Source organism: Seriola dumerili, unplaced genomic scaffold (assembly GCF_002260705.1).
Source record: "Seriola dumerili isolate Sdu_G_001 unplaced genomic scaffold, Sdu_1.0 BDQW01000043.1, whole genome shotgun sequence".
Taxonomy (NCBI): domain Eukaryota; kingdom Metazoa; phylum Chordata; class Actinopteri; order Carangiformes; family Carangidae; genus Seriola; species Seriola dumerili.
The window spans coordinates 1,687,950-1,706,839 of NW_019174298.1; the positions used below are offsets into that span (position 1 = coordinate 1,687,950).

Genomic DNA, 18,890 nt, shown 5'->3' on the forward strand with positions numbered 1-18,890 from the left:
TTTGTTGATGCTATCGTCTGTTGGGTTTGTTATCTGTGTGAAGCTGCAGAAAACGTGATGGGTATTCATGGATGATCAATCTCAAGCAGTGTGTTGGTTGAGCTCAGGAGGAAACTGGGGCATACGGCATTTCGCTGTTTATTATTTTTTTATTGGATGCAAAGAATAGAGATTCAAATGAAGATATGAATGACGTCCTCTTAGAGCACTAGTCCAAAGATTGTAGTGCAATGTGTGGAGTGCAGCATTCAGTATTTACTGCACCTACATTCATTCACCTTTGATCCTCTCAATATTGCTGTGCAAGCCTGTGTTATTTAGGTCATAACTGCAGAGTCAACAACTTTTTATTTGTGACATGCTAAGACAAGACTGATTACACTGTAATGACTGTAGGACAGAGAGCAGGCTGATTAAAGCAACACCTTGCCTTCAGGACTAATGTGAAGTCCTCCACCCTTGTTTTGATCTCGGGCGGAGTTAGAGTCACAGATCGAGGAAAAACACTGACACCATGAGAAATTTGCTGTTTTTCCAAAGACGAGCAGGATCCTACACGCATAATTGATCCATTAATGTCTTAAGTGTGTGTGAACCACTGCGTGACAGTAGTGCTTAACCTTTTCGCTTCAGCTATGACATAAGTGACAAGAAACGCCACCCCAGACAAGCCCTTTACCAGCCTGGTGAATTCTGTCAACTGAGATCTGCTTGGCTGAAGCACGACCAAAGTGTTTCACTCAAATCCCAGCATATACCCACACCCTTTACACATTCCAGCAAACGCATTCATATTCTACTCTCCTAATCTTCCCTAACTGTCATGACGCAAACCTTTATTGTCTGCGCCCCACTTTGGACAATGTTTGACCTCGCTCACTGCTGTCATTTACATACACTCAACAGCTAAGTGACCTCATTAAAAGAGACACGAGTGAAGTGCAGAGCGTGGGTTGCCAATGGCTGTGCGTGTGTGAAGTTGCATGACGGAGTCGGACACGAGGAGACATTGAATTAAGTACAGCTTGAAATCACACTGACTGAGAGATGTATGGAGCGCTGAGGAAGCCTGTTTTGACACAAAGACACAAGGAGACATAAAAGGATGAAAAAGAAAGATGAACACAGTCTGACGGGAAGGTATAGGGAGCCTCTCACCTTTTTAGACGGGATTCTTTGATGCAAAGGTCCATGCTCCCTTGACAGCGAAGCAACGGTTGGAATAATAAAGAAGGGGGTGGTTTGAGGTAGCAACTTGTTCGGGGAGTGTAGCTTTATGAGGAGAGAAGGAACAGACCGCTAATGCTAGATTTAACTTGATTTGACACTCGCAGCTCGAGGTAGGTGCACGGCACATCACATACCAGGCAGGAGCTATGTCGTTGCATCATATCAGCATTTTGTGCAGGAATTCTTTGGTTCCAACAACAGATCAATGTCGTTATATTCATTCCAAGCACGCCTCTCTACCCTAGCACCAAGGAAAACCCTGGTACTGCCGTTTTGTTTAAACAATCAAATATAGGCGTATGGGCTTCTCTGTCTATTTGATTTTTGGTCTCTCTCTCCCCTCCTCTCTGTATAATGCTCTTCCTCTGCAGTAGTAAATCCCATCACTATTGCAAATCTTCCCGTGCTTGTGCACCGCAGATTTAGCCGTTGTTTTGCAGGTCAAGTTGGTAATTCCAGTGTAATTGGTAGGGGGAAAGAACGGGCCTCCCCTCCTGAGTCGAGCCTAAAGTCTTTGGCAGACAGCTGCAGGAATTACTGCTGTTTTCTGTGAGTCACTGCTTGAGACAGATGTCAGCGGCGTGTCTTACGGAGATTAGTGAAAAAGACTTGGTCCCTCACGACGACTTACGTTCCAGAAAGATATAAATTCCACTATAATTAGGTCAGCTGCTGCTCAGCTCTGAATATAAGTTGGTATAAGTTGGGCATTATAGAAGCCAGATGTACCAGACATGTTTTTGAAACTAAACATGAAATTTAACTACCAGCAGTCATCCAAGAGACAACTTGAACATAATGACGGTCTAAAAAAGAAATCATGCCTCCTAAATCTCCCACATGAGGATTTTTACTTTTATAGAGAAAAGGGAATACAGGATTTTCTGCATATCTTTGATCTACAGATATGGTGTGACTGGTTTTGCACTGGTGGCCGTCATGATGGCCTTTCTGCAGGTGCCATTCCCATTATAACAACCCTGATGCAACGCCGTGGGCCCCGGCCAGCTCTAATTGGCTACATAAAAGAGGCTGGAGTGTAAATTGCCCTATGTATGGGAGATAATGACACCCTTCTAATGGTACTTCTGTGGGTACGAGGAGGAGTGTGTGTGGCAGGCAAATGGAGGGAGCTTGGGCACTGAGGCTGGCATTGTGACCAGACTGACAGGGCTGAAAGAGATCTTTGTCTCCTGGGTTTCAAATTAGCCCAAAAGCTCAGGCTGTGAGAGGAAGGGGGGGGGGGGGGGGGGGGGGCACCAGGAGACGACGAGAATGGTGCGAAAGAAAATGAAGGAGGCCTAAAATCCGTTAAAGAGGGAGAAAAGCTTAATGAGAGTCAATTCAATGCAGATGGTGGATGATGCAGCTTTTCCGGGACAGCATGGCTAATCAAATTGAGTCAGGAGGGAGATTGAATGACTCAATTTCATCATGGAATGAAACTGACAGTTGGGCTGTAACTGTTGCCTTTTGTGTTTTGAGTTTTTTTTTTTTTTTTTTTTTTTTGTCCCTGCATATTTACAGGGTTCCTCTCTAAAATAAAGCTGTAGTTTTCACGGCTGCACTACAGCTGAAACGAGGTTTAGGAGATGTAATTTGACGGTGGGTTGCTCATAAAGCAATCGATCAACAGAAAGTGTTGAAATCCCACAGATCTGGAAGCTTCACTCGGTGTGAAAAGGCTTTTGTCTCTGCACAGGCCAGTTCATTCACCACCGTTTAGCTCCAGCATTTCAGCTGGTTACATGCGACACATTTAAACCTCCCAGGCAGTTTCTCATGCCAAAGACTAGAATGTTAGCCCGGAGCACTGATAAGACGCATTTCACTGCTATGATTCAGTCTACAGGATTAAACCACCACAAAGAGCCAGTAACATTGTAAGGAGGCGTACTCTAATAGGCATGACTTCATTAAATCCAATCTCATGTCTGGAGAGGAATGTGCCCACAGTGATGGCTGCCATTATCCTCGCAAGGATTGGGGATTCCCATCGCCATGCCTCTCAGGAAATTGTCAAGCAAAGCCGAAGATAGAGACGCTGAGAAATCTAATCAGGGCACTTCAGTCTCGCTATTCAATCACGCTCGTAGAAAATGTAATGCGTTTCTACCTTTAGCAGAGTACTACCTCTCTACATCTGCTTCATTCAGGATGCAGTGTTGTCACAGTAACTGTTGCCTGCCCTCCATGTGAGAATCACTCTGATATAATTCACTAGCTCAGACTATTTTACCCTCACAGGGACATAAGTTATGGTTATTGTGGTTTTGTCAATCACCGTAATGTGGAAGCCATTCACATGTCAGACATGATTGGTTTCTTCTACCTCATTGACACAGTGGCTGGAACTTAATTTGAGTGCTGCTTCAACTGGCTGGATGAAACAACTGACAGACAACAGAGAGGTAGGAGGAAGGTATCTGCATTGATGGGATGAGTTTAAAAGGTTCGAAGAAGGCAGGGGTTTAAGCTCATTGCGAGGAAGGCCATTGTTGCTATTGACATCGGAAGCAATTAGAGTACAAGGCTACAGTTTGTCAGCGGTGGAGCTGCAGAGCAGATGGACATGAGAGCAGAATTTCAGTCGCCACTGCCGCACTGAAGCTTATTGGAAGGTCAGAGTTGAGTCGTAAAGGGATCCAAGGCCGGTTGCTCTTTGTTCTCTTATAATCATCTGATGTGAGGCTAATGTAACAGGACTCTCAGAGGGCTCTGGGGGTGTAGATGTCGAGCACCTTATTATTTCTATGTGACATTAATGACAAGATAGATCACCTCCTGTCCTGTGGTAGTTGGGGGTGGTGGGGAAGGGTCAGTATGGAAAGGTTGAAAAATCTTGACAGAAATGGAAAAAAAAACCCTGAAAACTGAAACGACAGGGGAATATAATGAGCAAAAAAAAAAAAAATTCTACAGACACTTGCTACTTCAGTTTCATTGCTACTGCTGCTGTCATAAATGACCCACAACCTTCTCTAAACCCTCCAGATGTTATCTGAGGTATCTGCCTCCAGATGTTATCTGAGGTATCTGCTCATAGCATTCAACACACCCAGCTAGCCATCTCCGGATCTCTGTCGCAGACGCAGAAGATTTTCCATTTATTCCTGATGTTGTTTGTCTTTTGGGATCAGCTTTAACAAAGCTCTGAAAATGTGTCCTGGCTCACAGCACCAAAAAGGTTTCCCATGCCAGATCAGTGAAACCTGATAAAACAAGAACGCACACACACACACACACACACACACACACACACACACACACACACACACACACACACACACACACACACACACAAACAGCACACTGCACATTGACTTCAGCTAATGGTTTTAAACATGCTCACGTGCACATTTCTCCACTTACATCAAAGTGACCTCGAAATCACTAGTTCACTGTTAAGTGCATGCCGACACACTTTCACTCTGTAGGCTTTTCAACCATCACACACTGGGTAAAGTACCAGAAGCCACGCAGTCACAAGGTTCATTTCACTTTTTTTATTTTTTAATTGTCTCATTGAAAAGTGTGACGGTGTTTTCTCTCCCTAATGGAGTCTGGGCAGGACTCTGGGCAGGACGACAGTCGCTTGCAGAGAAGAGGAGGATAAAAGCAGATCTGCTTTCACCTACTTTCTCGGCTCTGACAGCAGCAATAGGCCCCTGAACTTCATTATTCCTTTGCTCTGTCTAAAGCCATACTGAGAGGGGTTTGAGCTCTGTACTGCATCTGTGATTCACTTCCCCTCTGTCCTGAAGGTCATCCTGAGATGCTTTTGGCTTTGTAGAGTTAGATTTAACATGGGCCGACGTGACCTTGACGTGCTGTAGAGGCTTACAGGTCATTTAAAGTTTGTTTTTTTCAGCTCACTGAAGTCTAAAAGTGTTCTCTGGAGCACGATATCACTAGAGATCTACCAGCAGAGGTGAACAAGCCCACTTTCTTCTTATCTGATAGGCAGATATGATGGAACTGAAGCTCAGTATTAAGAAGAAAATCAACTGTGACTGATACATGGTCTCTAAAAGCAGCACGCTGTCACACTCGGAGGAGACGGGGGAGGTGGGGGTTGGAAAAATGAGAGCGGTAGTAGTGTTGGTGAAATGGCAAAATGGAGGTCAGTGGTATCAGACAGTGGAGCTGAGATGGGGGGGGGCAGTATTGAGCTGGTGGGCACTTGGTGTCCTGCCATCTTTGAGCCCTCTGCACTTTGCAGGGGAAAAAAAATCTTGTATATGTGCATTTTAGTGAAGTGCAAAGTGAGCGGGAAAATGGAGGTCAGTGGAGTGAGAGTAGAAGGGAGATAAAACATATATATGTATATATTGAGTCTGTCTGTGCTGTTATATCAATAATACAGTGTTGTGCCATATGGAAGTCACTTTCTAGGGAACCAAACCAGGGAATAAGAGGCCAGTTAATATGGATTTTACAGAAACGCAAGCTGGATTCTGTGGAGTTATCAAGCAGCAGAGCCTTTAACAAAGCATTAAAACATTCCTAATCTACACTTGTGTTAAGCCTGAAACTTTGCCACTGTGGCTCACTAAGTGATGGAGCTATTTGCCATAGAAATAGAGGTTATAGCGGCTCAAACACATTGAGAAACTCACTCAGAGCTTTGGTGGGATTTAAGCAGGCTCAGCCCCACTGTGCTGTCAAAAGCAGTTTACTAGTGAAAAGAAAGCTTTAAAGTTGAAAGTGAGCTTTCATACAATTGGAAGAAGCTCTGACCCATAGAAATGTGCGCTTGTAGCATTTTTCCTGGACTGTACGACCAAGAGAGACTTCATGACAGCAGAAGACCGCTGATATGTTTTATTAGGCAGATACACCGACATGTTTTTAAACATCTAACAGCCTATACCTACCCTGCAAGTTTACAGTAAGGGCAGTACAACCTGGTGTTTTCACTGCCACCCGCTTTGCATGTAAGTGACACATTTGTCTGTATGTGTGTGGCGTGGGCGTGTTCAAGCAGCTGTCCAGACGTCACCTGTAGTGACAGCAGGCAGGGGGTAATCACCAACCACACACAGTCCTATGGCCATGAAAGGCAGCTCAGACGGCCTTTAGAATATCACACTTCAGTGTCTAACCAGCCACACACACACACACACACACGCACACAGGCATACATTATCACAATTTACATTCCCAGGAGAAGCATGTGTCCCACATCTAATTAAATGTTATTTACACTTAATAGCAGGAACGCACATGGTCACTACAACCCCTGATGAATTTACTCAAATCAACTTCTGTCAGGCAGCAGTGCAGCGTAACCCCACCCCACCCCCCAGCCCTCTTCAGTCTCTGAGGGGGTTCAGTTGTAGCAGAGGATGTGGAAACAAGGTGAAAGGTCAGAACCCTGCTATGCATCGTAATCAGTTTGCAGGAGGATCTTAATCAGTTTCATCGGTGGCCTGTATTCATCGGCGCCAAGCAGCACTGACCCTCCAGCTGAGGCACATAACCCTGACCAGGAAGAGACCCGGACGACCAGCTGCCACAGCTCCGTAACACCACAGATTACTCTACTCATGAGATGATGTTCAAAATCTCTATGAAATAATTCCGTCTTTGCTGTTCAATTCTCCAAAGCTTGACAGCTAGAGTAACCGAATCTGTTAATGTTTTGACTGATTCCAGCCCCCCCCCAACGCTTTAATTCAGTTCTCCCTCAGAAGTCAGGACCACTGTATGCAGGCTTGGTGGTAGGACTGATCTGTAGTGTAAGCTCATGCATTATTCAGTAATGCACCAACATCACGGCTTTTCGCACAGCAAACACCCACGCTCATTAGACATGCGCAAAACCCTGATGAATATTAATGCACCATCAAACGTCAGCCTCAACCCAGCTCTGCACATAGTGATTAATAATTTAGCAGAGCAAACGAGCAGCATGCGTGCTTCATCAGCGGGGATTTTAGCAACGTAGTATTTGTCAGAGCGTTCTTCTCTCAATGAGCTAAAATAGGCGAGTAAATACCAATTACAGAGAACGCAACAAAAACAGATGCGTTATAGTCTCCTGAGTCACATTAGTTAAATATTTTGGAGCATGAATTATTGTTCATTATTACTAAAGCTGTATTATTTTGTAATGCTGTACTCAATTATGAATCGTGTGTGACAAGGGGGCTCTGAGCACATTGCAGGCAAAGGGATCAAAGCACTGACCTTTTAGTTTCTATCCATCAGGATACCTGTCACCACCTGCTCATTACCTACTCTATTTCAATGATTAATATTACCGATGTTCATTCAGCCTCAAGGCAGTGCCGATATGAGAAAGTGTGCAAAGGGAAAAGGCCTCTCAGGATTGACTTCCTGTGGTCGCTGAAACGATCGGAGAGCAGGGATTGTGATGCGCCCGTGGTGACGGCATGAGAGGAAGGGGCCACCTGGCAACGGATTGCAGGGCTAATTGTCCCTCTGGTATTATGTTATCTCTGCCAGCTCTTCTCAGAGAAAGACATGTATCAGACACACACACACATACATACACAGCCACAAACACACACACACACACACACACACACACACACACACACACACGCAAATCCAAACCATACTGCTGACATACTACACACACTCTAAAAGTTACATGCTCGCTTGCTTAAACATTCAAGGTCAGACACTGCTGAACACAGAGATCTATTTCACATGCTTTTCCCACCTCTTCCTCACATTACTCTCACACACACACACACACACACATACACACACACACAAACACACACACACACACACACACACGTATGTTCATTGATTCGGTTCAAAGAGACTGAGAGGCCCCCCCCTTCAGCGAGTATCCCTTTACTTTAGAGCTTTTATCCAGTGTTTCTCTGAGACTCACTGGCCGAGATGCCCCCCCACCCACCCACCCAAATGTCCTGCGGGACTCTTATGTTTTGGGACGAGCCAGCGAGCAGGGGGCGGGAGGGCAATGACAAACCTGGAAAGAAGAGGATGGAGGGTTAAACAGGGCAATAGATCAGGCAATCTGGACACAGGCGGCTCAGCAGGGCTGATCGGATCCTTCTGGCTTTCAGTATCTACAAGTGGGGGAAGGACACGTCTCGTACTGATCTCACCTTTATATAATTATGCTTTTCCTGATCAGCCAGGGACACACTCAAAATATTAGCACTGAAAATGGTCAAAATTTCTGATTGATTTGAATTCCATATTCCGAATTCTACAATCCTAATTTCCTTTGATTAGTCCTTGGATCCTCCTTTACAGAGAATCAAACCTAATCTATCCCCTCTTTAGAAAATTAGACTGTTACAGAGCTTCCCGGCCGTTGACCTGGCACCATGAGAGAGATAAGTAGGCTTCAGTCTCTTCTGTGCCATCAGATTTGGCAGGCAGACACGCTTGTGGGCCGACTGCCCGGAGAGACACCTGGCACCTAACTCTCAGACACGAATGGGCCCACACACCAAACACATACACACACACACACACACACACACACACACACACACACACATACAGGGCAGGTTTGGCCAGATGGGAGCCATTTCTTATCTCGCACGATTTAGAATGTTAAAGAGCCAACGTGACACAAACAGTTACAGTAAAGCAGGAATATCCAATCAATCGCCGTCTCTCCCACACTCAGTCAAACGAGATTGAGATAGCGGTCACTGACAGCTCTTCCTCTTCTCCCTCTGTCCTGTCTACCTCCTTTGGCGCTGCAGAACAGCCAGATGGTGGAGCTCCAGAGGAACCAGCTGCGGGATGACATCAAGGAGTACAAGTTCCGGGAGGCTCGTCTGCTGCAGGACTACACCGAGCTGGAGGAGGAGAACATCTCGCTGCAGAAGCAGGTCTCCGTGCTCAAACAGAGCCAGGTGAGGAGAGAGCGGTGCTGCAGCTCTCCAAAGTTTGTGCAAAGTTTGAATCATGTGAGATGTGGCGAGAATGCTGGAGTATAAAAATGAGGAGGGAAGGGTAGAAGAATGAACGCAGAACACTCCCTTCTTGTTAAATTTGGCTGCTGGTCATCATCATGCAGCCTCTTCAGTGAGGCTTAATTAAACTGATAGCTTCAGGCCTCTCGTTCAAGTACTTTTTTAAAACACACTTGTACTGTACGCTGTCTTACAGCATCTCGGCAGCCCCACAGGCCCCCCCACCTCCCTCACTGATTAGACTGCCAAAAGTAGCATGAGCTCTTTAATATTCAGATTCAATTACGATAATAAAAAACATCCTCTGACACAGTGAAGAGATAAATAAGCAGCTTCTTTTGTTTTTCCCAGCGCCTGGAGACGGGGCTGTCGTCTGATTATGGAAGTGTTTGACAGACTCTTTAACAGTTATCGGAGATTCTAACACTTCGTGGTACAAAACATGCTCCCTGGGTTTATTCAGATGAGCTGAAAGGGGGGAAAGAAATCTACTTTGCACATCTGCAAACATACAACAGAGGATATTTCCATTTGATGCTTGCTTTTATGCTTGAGATGTTAATTCTCCACATGCCTTTATTGTTTTGGATTATGTTTTCTTTATTCATGAGGGGCATGAAACAAACAAGAGCGGCTCCTTAGACGGCCATTATGAAAAGGTTTCCCAAATCCAATCAACTTAGAGCTAATTAGAAAGGACATTAAATGGATGTATTCCTGTTTAAAATTGTCTTGAATAATGTCATTCTTTTTGATCCAGCTGGTTTGCCGTCCATTTAAACTGGAGCTGAACCTAACCGTATTCATTTCTCTGTGAATCCAAAACTCCTTAAAGTGGCTCCTTCTCCTTCTCTGCTCAGGTGGAGTTTGAGGGTTTGAAGCATGAGATCCGTCGTCTGGAGGAGGACACTCAGTTCCTGAACAGCCAGCTGGAGGATGCCATCCGCCTGAAAGAGATCGCTGAGCGTCAGCTGGGGGAGGCCCTGGAGACCATCAAGACCGAGCGCGAGCTGAAGGCTTCCCTGAGGAAAGAGCTTTCCCACTACATGAGCATTGGAGACACCCTGTACCACAGGTAAACAGAACACAAACAAGGCGCTCAGCAGCCTCAGCGTCCTCTGTAACAAACACTAAACGACACTCGTCCCCTCGTTTTCCCTCAGCCCACTCAGCATCTCTCTGGATGGCCTCAAGTTCAGCGACGATGCCGCCACTGAGCCCAACAACGACGAGGCTCTCCACGGATATGAGAACGGCTTCACCAAACTGGCCAATGCCATCACTGACGACAACCGCGTCTCCACGCCCAAGAAGGAAGAGCTGTTCCGTCCTGCGCCCAGCCTCGTGGACGACCTGCTGAGCGAACTTAACATCTCGGAGATCCAGAAGCTCAAACAGCAGCTGATACAGGTTTGTTCTTAATCACTATGGAAAACTGAAAACACCCACTTTCAGTAAATAACCATCCATCCATTCCACAGACAAGAGAGAATCGATAAACTGAAGAGCAGACTGCGATGTAAATGACTTGTGTCAGCAGTGATTGGGTTCACTTTAGGTTTATTCAGTAAAGAGAGAATCAATAGCAGGCGAGTGAGAGTCAAAAGAAGTAAAGCATCTCAAATATTCCTCTAGATTTTCCTTGATATGAATAGACTGGTGAGATTTCTTTGCTTATTTTCTCATGAAAATATGATTTATCAATAGTGTTCTGCCCTTAAACCGAACCATATTGACAGTAGTTAACACAGAATAACTCAAAACTGTCAGCACTACGTATGTGAGTAAGCTGAAGGTGTGTCTGAAGGAGTGAGTGAGTCAGTGGAGTGTTTGGTCTAGATCCTGACCCAGGCTGCTGCAGGGATCTAAATCCCCTTATAGCAAAGTTAATCCAGGGAGACGCGCGCACACACACACACCCTCCAGGCTCCACTGGGCTGCGAATCAGCGGGTGGTGGCACCGGAGGACCTGCCATCTGCTTGCTCATCACCCCATGAGTCCAGGGATCTGCCTGATTGGGCACCATGGTAACCAGAAAGTACCGGGAACCTGTGGATAATGATTGTTTAGAGGACTAAGGGATTAAAGTTTGTTTTTTTTTCATCTCTCCTTCTGCAAACATAAACACGGTAGCTGGATTAATGTGTGAACTTGACGTCACCTCAGTGTTGCCCCGCTATGGGCACCGTTCTGGTTCTCAGCCTGACCATTGTAGTGGTGAAGCTGGCGGGCTGTGACAAAGCCCCGTGTTTGATATGAGGCAGCAGCGTGTCATACTGCCTGCCAAGTCATTCCAAAGATTCCCGGCAGGAATCAGAGCATAGGAAACAAAAAGCTTCCTTTACTCATCCAGCCATACTCTGTTGCTCTCCTACCTTATATCTTTCTATTGATTTGGTCCGCAGTGATCAATCCCAGACTTCCACTCCTCCGATATTATTGCCCGGTTAGTTGCCCTGACAATCTAGAACAACATCCAATATGGATTCTGCAGGAGTATCGTGGTCATGTGGCGTCACACCGTCACAAATAGTCTTCACTTGTAAATATGTGAAAAGATCCGTGTCAGCTGTATCTTACCTAGATAATCACATTTCTTTAAATGTGAAAAAAAATCTTCAACATGTCATGTTAGTTAAGCACGCCATCTCTTTTCAAGATTAATCATCATTATATATTCTACACTAATAAAAAATTCATGCAGATCAGCATGACCATGATACTTTTATATTATTTACAGATCAGTGTCAGAAATAGCTCAGCACGCATATCAGCACAACCGTGTGCATGCGTGTAAGACGACCCACCCAGCGTCTCTGCCAGCAATGAGCTGAACTGAGGCCAGCAGATTGCCAAGGTCGTCCCGACTCTGATGCTGGGATACTGGGCAGTGAGCCTCACATACCGTGGCAGCACAAGCCTGATAGTGGGTAGAGTTACCACATGACAGATAATCCACTGATTTAATGTGATCTGTTAAGTCCAAAGCAAGAGTCCTTCACACTATCAAGTGACCAAGAAAATAAAGTGTGAAATTACACGTTTGTAAGTCAAGCAGAGAGTACAGTACAGACAAGATGTGATGACCTGGCATGTCATCGCTCTTTGTGCGTCCTCATCTCTCCTCAGATGGAGCGCGAGAAGGTCAACCTGCTGTCCACCCTGCAGGACTCTCAGAAGCAGCTCGAGCAAGCTAACGGCGCTCTGTCAGAGCATCAGGAGAAGGTCAACCGCCTCACGGAGAACCTCAACGCCATCCGCAAGCTCCAGGCCAGCAAGGAGCGCCAGTCTGCCCTGGACAACGAGAAAGAACGCGATAGCCACGAAGACGGAGACTACTACGAGGTGGACATCAACGGACCTGAGATCCTGGAGTGCAAATACAAGGTAAGGTTGTTGTAGTTGAAAAATTGACAGCACAAAAAGTCAGATTAAGCTTTAACTCGACAGGTAATTTGGGGTTAATTTGTGATTGATCTTGCCTTGCTAGGTTGCTGTGTCCGAGGCAGGAGAGCTGAAGGAGGAGCTGAAGACTCTGAAAACAGAATACCAGGCCTGTCAGTCACGTTACGATGAGGAGCGCAACCGTCTGGAGAACGATGTCACCACACTGGGAGAGAAGCTGTCGACTTTGGAGAAGACGAGTCAGGCGGAGAGAGAACAGAAGGCCAAGCTAGAGAAGGAGCTGCGCAAGGTGAGATTTCGCTCTCGATGTTGTTTTTGGTGTTTTAACTCGGCGAGACAAAAGCGTGGCTAAATCATGCGTTTTTCTTTGTGCGTCCTCAGTTGAGTGACGTAGCAGGCGAGTCCCAGGGCAGCCTGAGCGTGGCACAGGACGAGCTAGTCACCTTCAGTGAGGAGCTGGCCACCCTCTACAACCACGTCTGCATGTGCAACAACGAGACACCCAACCGTGTCATGCTCGACTTCTACAAGGAAGGTAAGGGTGGCCGCAGCAGCCCCGAGGGCCGTGGCCGTCGCTCTCCCATCCTGCTCACCAAGGGCCTGTTCCCCGAGCCCGGTAAGACCGACCTGAGCGACGGAGTCCCCTCGCCCGTCTCCTCCCTGCCTTCTCCCGTGTCCGACCACCGCCGCGAGCCGATGAACATCTACAATCTGGTGGCCATCATCAGGGACCAGATCAAGCACCTGCAGCTGGCCGTGGACCGCACCACCGAGCTGTCACGCCAGAGGGTGGCCTCTCTGGAGCTCGGCACTGTGGCCGACAAGGACAAGGAGGCCTGCATGGAGGAGATCCTCAAACTGAAATCCCTGCTCAGCACCAAGAGGGAGCAGATCGCAACCCTGAGGACTGTCCTCAAGGCCAACAAGCAGGTCCGTTGCTCTGTTTTCATCTTTAATACAGTCAAATACCTTTTTTCACTAACTTGGCATCGCGACCAAACATTTGCCAGTTTCCCCTTGATAGACAGAAACAGAAGATAAAAGTGGTCGGCTATTTCGGGTCTATTCAGCTGTTGCGGCAAATGTGTTGCAGACAAGATCAGTAACAAACACTGGTGGAGACAGCGGTCTTATGGTGCCAGCTGCCCAGAGTATCTTTGTGTTTAGGATTGAAGAACAGCCCTCCAAAGCACAAAGAACCATAACCCAGAGACAGAGTGTGTATGCAGTTGCTCTGGTAGCCCTTTAAAGTATGTGTGTGGTTACTCAGTGACCATCAGAACACAAACATGAAAGCCCCTCATAAATCACACACCTATGGTTTTTAAAACGGCACCTAACAATAACAGCTTAAAACAGGACACATGGCTACCTTAATGACTCACGTGTGACAGAAAAAAAAAAAAAATAGGTCATATGTTCCATATTAACAGAGGTAGACTGGTTGGGACAGGAAATACACCCCCGTTGTTTTCCAGCTGCTCTGACCCTTTTGTTCTTCTTGTCCACCCACAGACAGCTGAAGTTGCTCTGACCAATCTGAAGAGCAAGTACGAGAACGAAAAGGCCATGGTGACCGAGACCATGATGAAGCTGAGGAATGAGCTCAAAGCCCTGAAGGAAGACGCCGCCACCTTCTCCTCTCTCCGGGCCATGTTCGCCACACGGTAAGGAACATACCGCCACCTGAGCCTCTCAGGACCCACAAGCATTCCTCTGACGAAACTTTCAAACCTCTAAAACACCACAAAAGGTTTTACCCGCTTAGTATTTCCGGAAGAAATTGCTACATAAGCAGTCTTTGTTGTTTACCCACATGGTCTGGCGTGAATCAGAAGACTTTGTGCTATTCTTAAAACTACTGCACATGCACCATACAAAGACCATACACACATATAAGCAGGTAAGATAAAGATAAGATCACCTTCATAATATAATCCACATTTACCTTATGTTGGCTGTATTATTGTCACATGACATTTTTAAGGATGATATTGTTTGTTTTGGAGAATCACGGCCAGGAAGGGATTCTAGCGGCATTGACACTGACTATAGAGCACAGAAGGTATCTAATCTGGGTATCATTTAAATATGTCACTCAAGTAGTGTTTTTGACCAGTGTGTGTATGTAATATGTGTCTGTGTGTCTTGTCTGTGTGTGTGTGTGTGTGTGTGTGTGTGTGTGTCTGTGTGTCTGTGTGTCTGTGTCTGTGTGTGTGTCTGTGTGTGTATCAGATGGGCGTACACACTAATCTTTTCTGATTCCGGAGAGAAGCCGGTCAAAGGTTCTGTGCATAATCCCACCTCAGCTTGGTCTGGATTACACATTCACCCCTAGACACATAGACTAAGTGCTCATGCACAGCTTGTTTTCTTTGTTTATTCATGCACGTGCATAAATATTGAGAAAGGTAAGAAGGTGAGTGGTACAGTGCACTTGTACAGGGACTTATATGTAATTTTAGATTTTATGGATGTGGATGCACAACTCACTTTCTGAGTTGCCTTTTCCTGTTGGTGGAGAATTTTTCTTTTAACATGTGGATACCCACTTGTCCTGTAAATATCAGCTCTGGTCCAGATGGCTGCGCTGAGATGCTGGGACAGTCTTTCCCATCTGCATTTAAGAATCCTCCGCAATCCACAGCAAAGCTCAAGCTGAGCAGAGGGAGGAGAGGAGGAGGAGGAGGAGGAGGAGGAGGAGGAGGAGGAGAGTGGGGACGGTATTATAGAATGAAGGTTACAGGGGTTGCAGGGAATGTGTGGGCAGCTCAGCACCCCTCTGCTTACCCATACAGTAATTCAATACCTAAGTGAAGTGTGCTTGCTGAAGTAACTCCATATACCTGCAGTGGCTAATCAATTAGCCACAGGAGGAAAACTCCTCTGTCTGCTCTCAGTGGCTTTTTGGCGCACTGCAGAGCCAGATGGTTACAGGATGTAGGTGTAATGCTAAACTATATGGACCAAAGGCAGCCAGGGCTAACAGAACCAGATCTTACTCCCACTAATGACTTTCATTTTTTTTTTTTCACTCGAGGAGCCCCGTGAGTTGTCTCACTTGTCACTGTTATAACAGTGTAGTGAAAGTGTGAGATCACATATACCGTGAAGAAGCAGAGCCATTGTGAAGTGTCTGTTTCCCTTAAGCCTCTTTTGCTGGAGAGGCTTAAGATATTGACAACACATTAGAGCTTGTTGTTTATGGCCTGTGTTTTCGTCCTCCTGCTCAAAAACTCCTCCCCTCATGACGATGTTCTTGAGTCTCCAACCCCAGAAGTCTGTCACCGTTCTGGAGCCTATACATGAGTTACATTCAGTGTGTTTATGGGATTCATGTATTGGTATGTAAATTGTGTCCTATACGGTGCAGAGTTGGGTCAGGGAACTCTTTGAGAGGCTGGGGGACTCGCCTGAGGGAAGTTTCCCACACTGCCCCCCGCTTTTGTAACCACCACCACCACCACCCCCACCTTTCCGTCCTTCCTCATCACCCAACACCCGGTTCTCTAGTCATCTGGAAAAGAAAGAGAGGAAGGGGGCAGGCTTTCAGTTAAAGCCCACTACAGGAGCCTAATTTGACAGTGTTCTTTTTCTTTTTTTTTCATGGTAATCACCACTCAGACAAAGTTTGTAAAGGTGGATTTCTGAGATGTGGAAAACTCTCAAATACTAATGGTGTGGTCTTTGACAAAGGGGAAGAGTGGGATTTGAAACAATGCGTAGGTTTTTGTGTGATCTCAGCCTGCGCCTGCCTTTATAGATGAGAGTTACTTGAGATTTTTAAAGTCTATTTCGTTCTGTGAGAGTTTCATGTTTTTCAAGTGTGTGTGCGTGTGTGTGCGTGTGTGTGTGTACGTGTGCGCACCTCTCTTTGTGTTCCCGTGTGTATGTGTGTGTGCCTCTCCAGCTGCGGTCTCTGGTGTCATGTTAACAGTAAGATCCTGCCTCTGACATTCCTCAGACATGCCTCGACATGCTCTCAGCTCCTGCTCGTTTTGATTAACAGTCCAACCATTAGCCGGAGTCACGTTTTCTCCTCAAACATACACCCTCAGTCATCCAGCTGTTCTCTTCTTAGTTGTGTTTTGTCTCTATCATTGTTCCTTTCCATTCTCCTCTTACCTCCTCCTCCCTGCTCTCTCTAATATCCCTCCCACCATGACCAATCAAGCTCCAGACAAGACCACAGTGGAGGAGGTTTTGTGTGTGTGTGTGTTGTGTGTGTGTGTGTGTGTGTGTGTGTGTGTGTGTGTGTGTGTGTGTGTGTGTGTGTGTGTGTGTGTGTGTGTGTTTGTGTGTGCGCTATGAAGGCATTATTGATTATAAACCATGTCTACATGAATGTTGCAATAGTTGGGGCTTCCCGGTGCAGCCATAAATGCCATTGGCTGCGGTAAATCATCGCAGCGAGAAGCAGATAAAGTGCCTGTTTGTCAAAGTGAATATGACGACTGTTCATCCTCAAAAGGCCAGCAGCCGCCTCCCGGCCCCCCTCAGCCAATGTGCCACCACACCCCATCAGCACACCAAAAAGACTCCTATTGTATCCCTTCAGTCTCTAGAATAGACTTCTCTGTTTTTTTCCCGGGAAAAATGCACGCCCTCTCACCCCCCATGCAAAACTAGCTGAACCGTCTGAAGGCACACCAGCACCCCTCCTCCTGGGTCGCCCCATCAGTCTTATAGTGAGTTTAATGAAGCAGCACTGATCCCTATTGTCTGGGTGTGTGGCCCATTGGGAATCAAACTGCATAAACAAGAGGGGGTGTCTGTATGGTGGTCTGGCAAGGCCAGGGTTCACATGGCGCACAACCACGTGCAACGCCACACATAACAAAAACATCTGTGGTTAGTCGTGTTTTTGATCCCAGATTCTGCCTTCAAGACTTATTACGTTATTTTTAATAAAACAAGAACTTCATTTCCAGGTGGGTTTAGACACTACAGCTTGTTCCTAATGCAGTTTGCCTTCTTAGAGTCATTTTCTAAAAATAAGTGTCCTTTATCTTTGAAACAAGACAAACTGCCATGACAACTATCATGAAATAACACCCGAATATAGAAACTATTCAAAACAAGTTGATTTGCTTGGAAAATGGGTCAAATAATCTCATCTTGTTAACAGATATTTCTGCTTATATTGAAAATAATATAATTTTATGACTCATACAGTAAAAATATATCTAAGGTTTTTGGTTTGTTTTTACCCTGCAGTCACTAACCTGACCAAACAATCACACGTCTCACATGCTTACTGGGAAAATCGTTTGCAAACGTTGGAATATAATGGATGAATTATATGACATAAACAAGATTTCTACGTTCTTGTGGTTTCTCAGTGGCTACAAGAGTTTGCAGACTGTCACCACAGGTTGGGGCATTTCCAAAAAAAGTAAATACTTTAATACCAGATAGATAAAAGGGAGCAGGGTGAGGCTACCCGCCAGTGAAATTATGTGTGAACGGTTTTGGTGCCGCACAGTTGGAGTATAAGACGATGCTTACCAACATATCCAATCCCCTCCCTTCGTAGAGGTGTGTCAGTCATTACTGAGGGATGTCGCTCGTATTGCTTTGTCAGCAACACAGAAAGTAAGGATGAACGAGATGGGGGGAGAGAGAAAGTGACGGACGCAGGCAGACAGACGCAGACAGCAGCAAGAAAGCAATGCAGGGGGGAAAAAAAAAAGCTTGAGAGGCAAGATAAGAGCCAGGAGAGAGGATGTGATTGAAAGAGAGAGAGATGAATGAGAGTGCAAGGTAGTGAAAATGAAAAAAGGTTGGTGTAGGAGAAAAGCATGAAAATGAAAGGTGAGCATTGACAGCAGATGGAGTATACAGATATGACCCCCCCCCCCACACACACACACACACACACACACACACACACAAAATCCCCTTTTGGTGACCCAGTTTTATACCTGTCCAGTCTTACAAACACAAACACACACACGTACACGCCTAGAAGGGCACATGGAGACAGGTGATAATGCCGCACTGCAGCACCCAGTAAAATGGAGAGGCAGGTAGACGGATTCCACATTGTCTGCTGTTTCGCACACATACTGGAGATGGAAGAGACGCACAGAAGTGATACAGTCTCACTCCAGCTGGAAAAGTGGAGATCAGGTGTTACCAGCTACAGCTCAGAGCAATAAAGGGCATTCCTCCTTTTTCTCCCCTCTCCGACTCCCCTCCTCAGTCTGTTCCGCAGGTGACGCAGGAAGGATCTTCTCAGTCACCCCGAGGTTAATGCTTTCATCCTTTGTGTGTGTGATCTATTCTTAACTTCCACCACACATACGCTCCTCTTATTA

The 18,890-nt window shown here is 46.0% G+C and overlaps 1 protein-coding gene across 4 annotated transcripts in view; it reads left to right on the plus strand.

Moving 5' to 3' along the window:
• LOC111217269 (protein bicaudal D homolog 2-like) overlaps nucleotides 1-18,890 on the plus strand; it is a 44,260-nt gene that overhangs the window by 18,672 nt on the left and 6,698 nt on the right. For all 4 annotated transcript variants that reach the window (XM_022739047.1, XM_022739048.1, XM_022739049.1 and 1 more), the window contains exons 3-9: nucleotides 8,952-9,104; nucleotides 10,025-10,239; nucleotides 10,328-10,574; nucleotides 12,295-12,552; nucleotides 12,656-12,859; nucleotides 12,952-13,500; nucleotides 14,086-14,237. In XM_022739047.1, coding sequence (XP_022594768.1) covers nucleotides 8,952-9,104; nucleotides 10,025-10,239; nucleotides 10,328-10,574; nucleotides 12,295-12,552; nucleotides 12,656-12,859; nucleotides 12,952-13,500; nucleotides 14,086-14,237 — 1,778 coding nt within the window. The remainder of the gene's footprint in view (nucleotides 1-8,951; nucleotides 9,105-10,024; nucleotides 10,240-10,327; nucleotides 10,575-12,294; nucleotides 12,553-12,655; nucleotides 12,860-12,951; nucleotides 13,501-14,085; nucleotides 14,238-18,890) is intronic.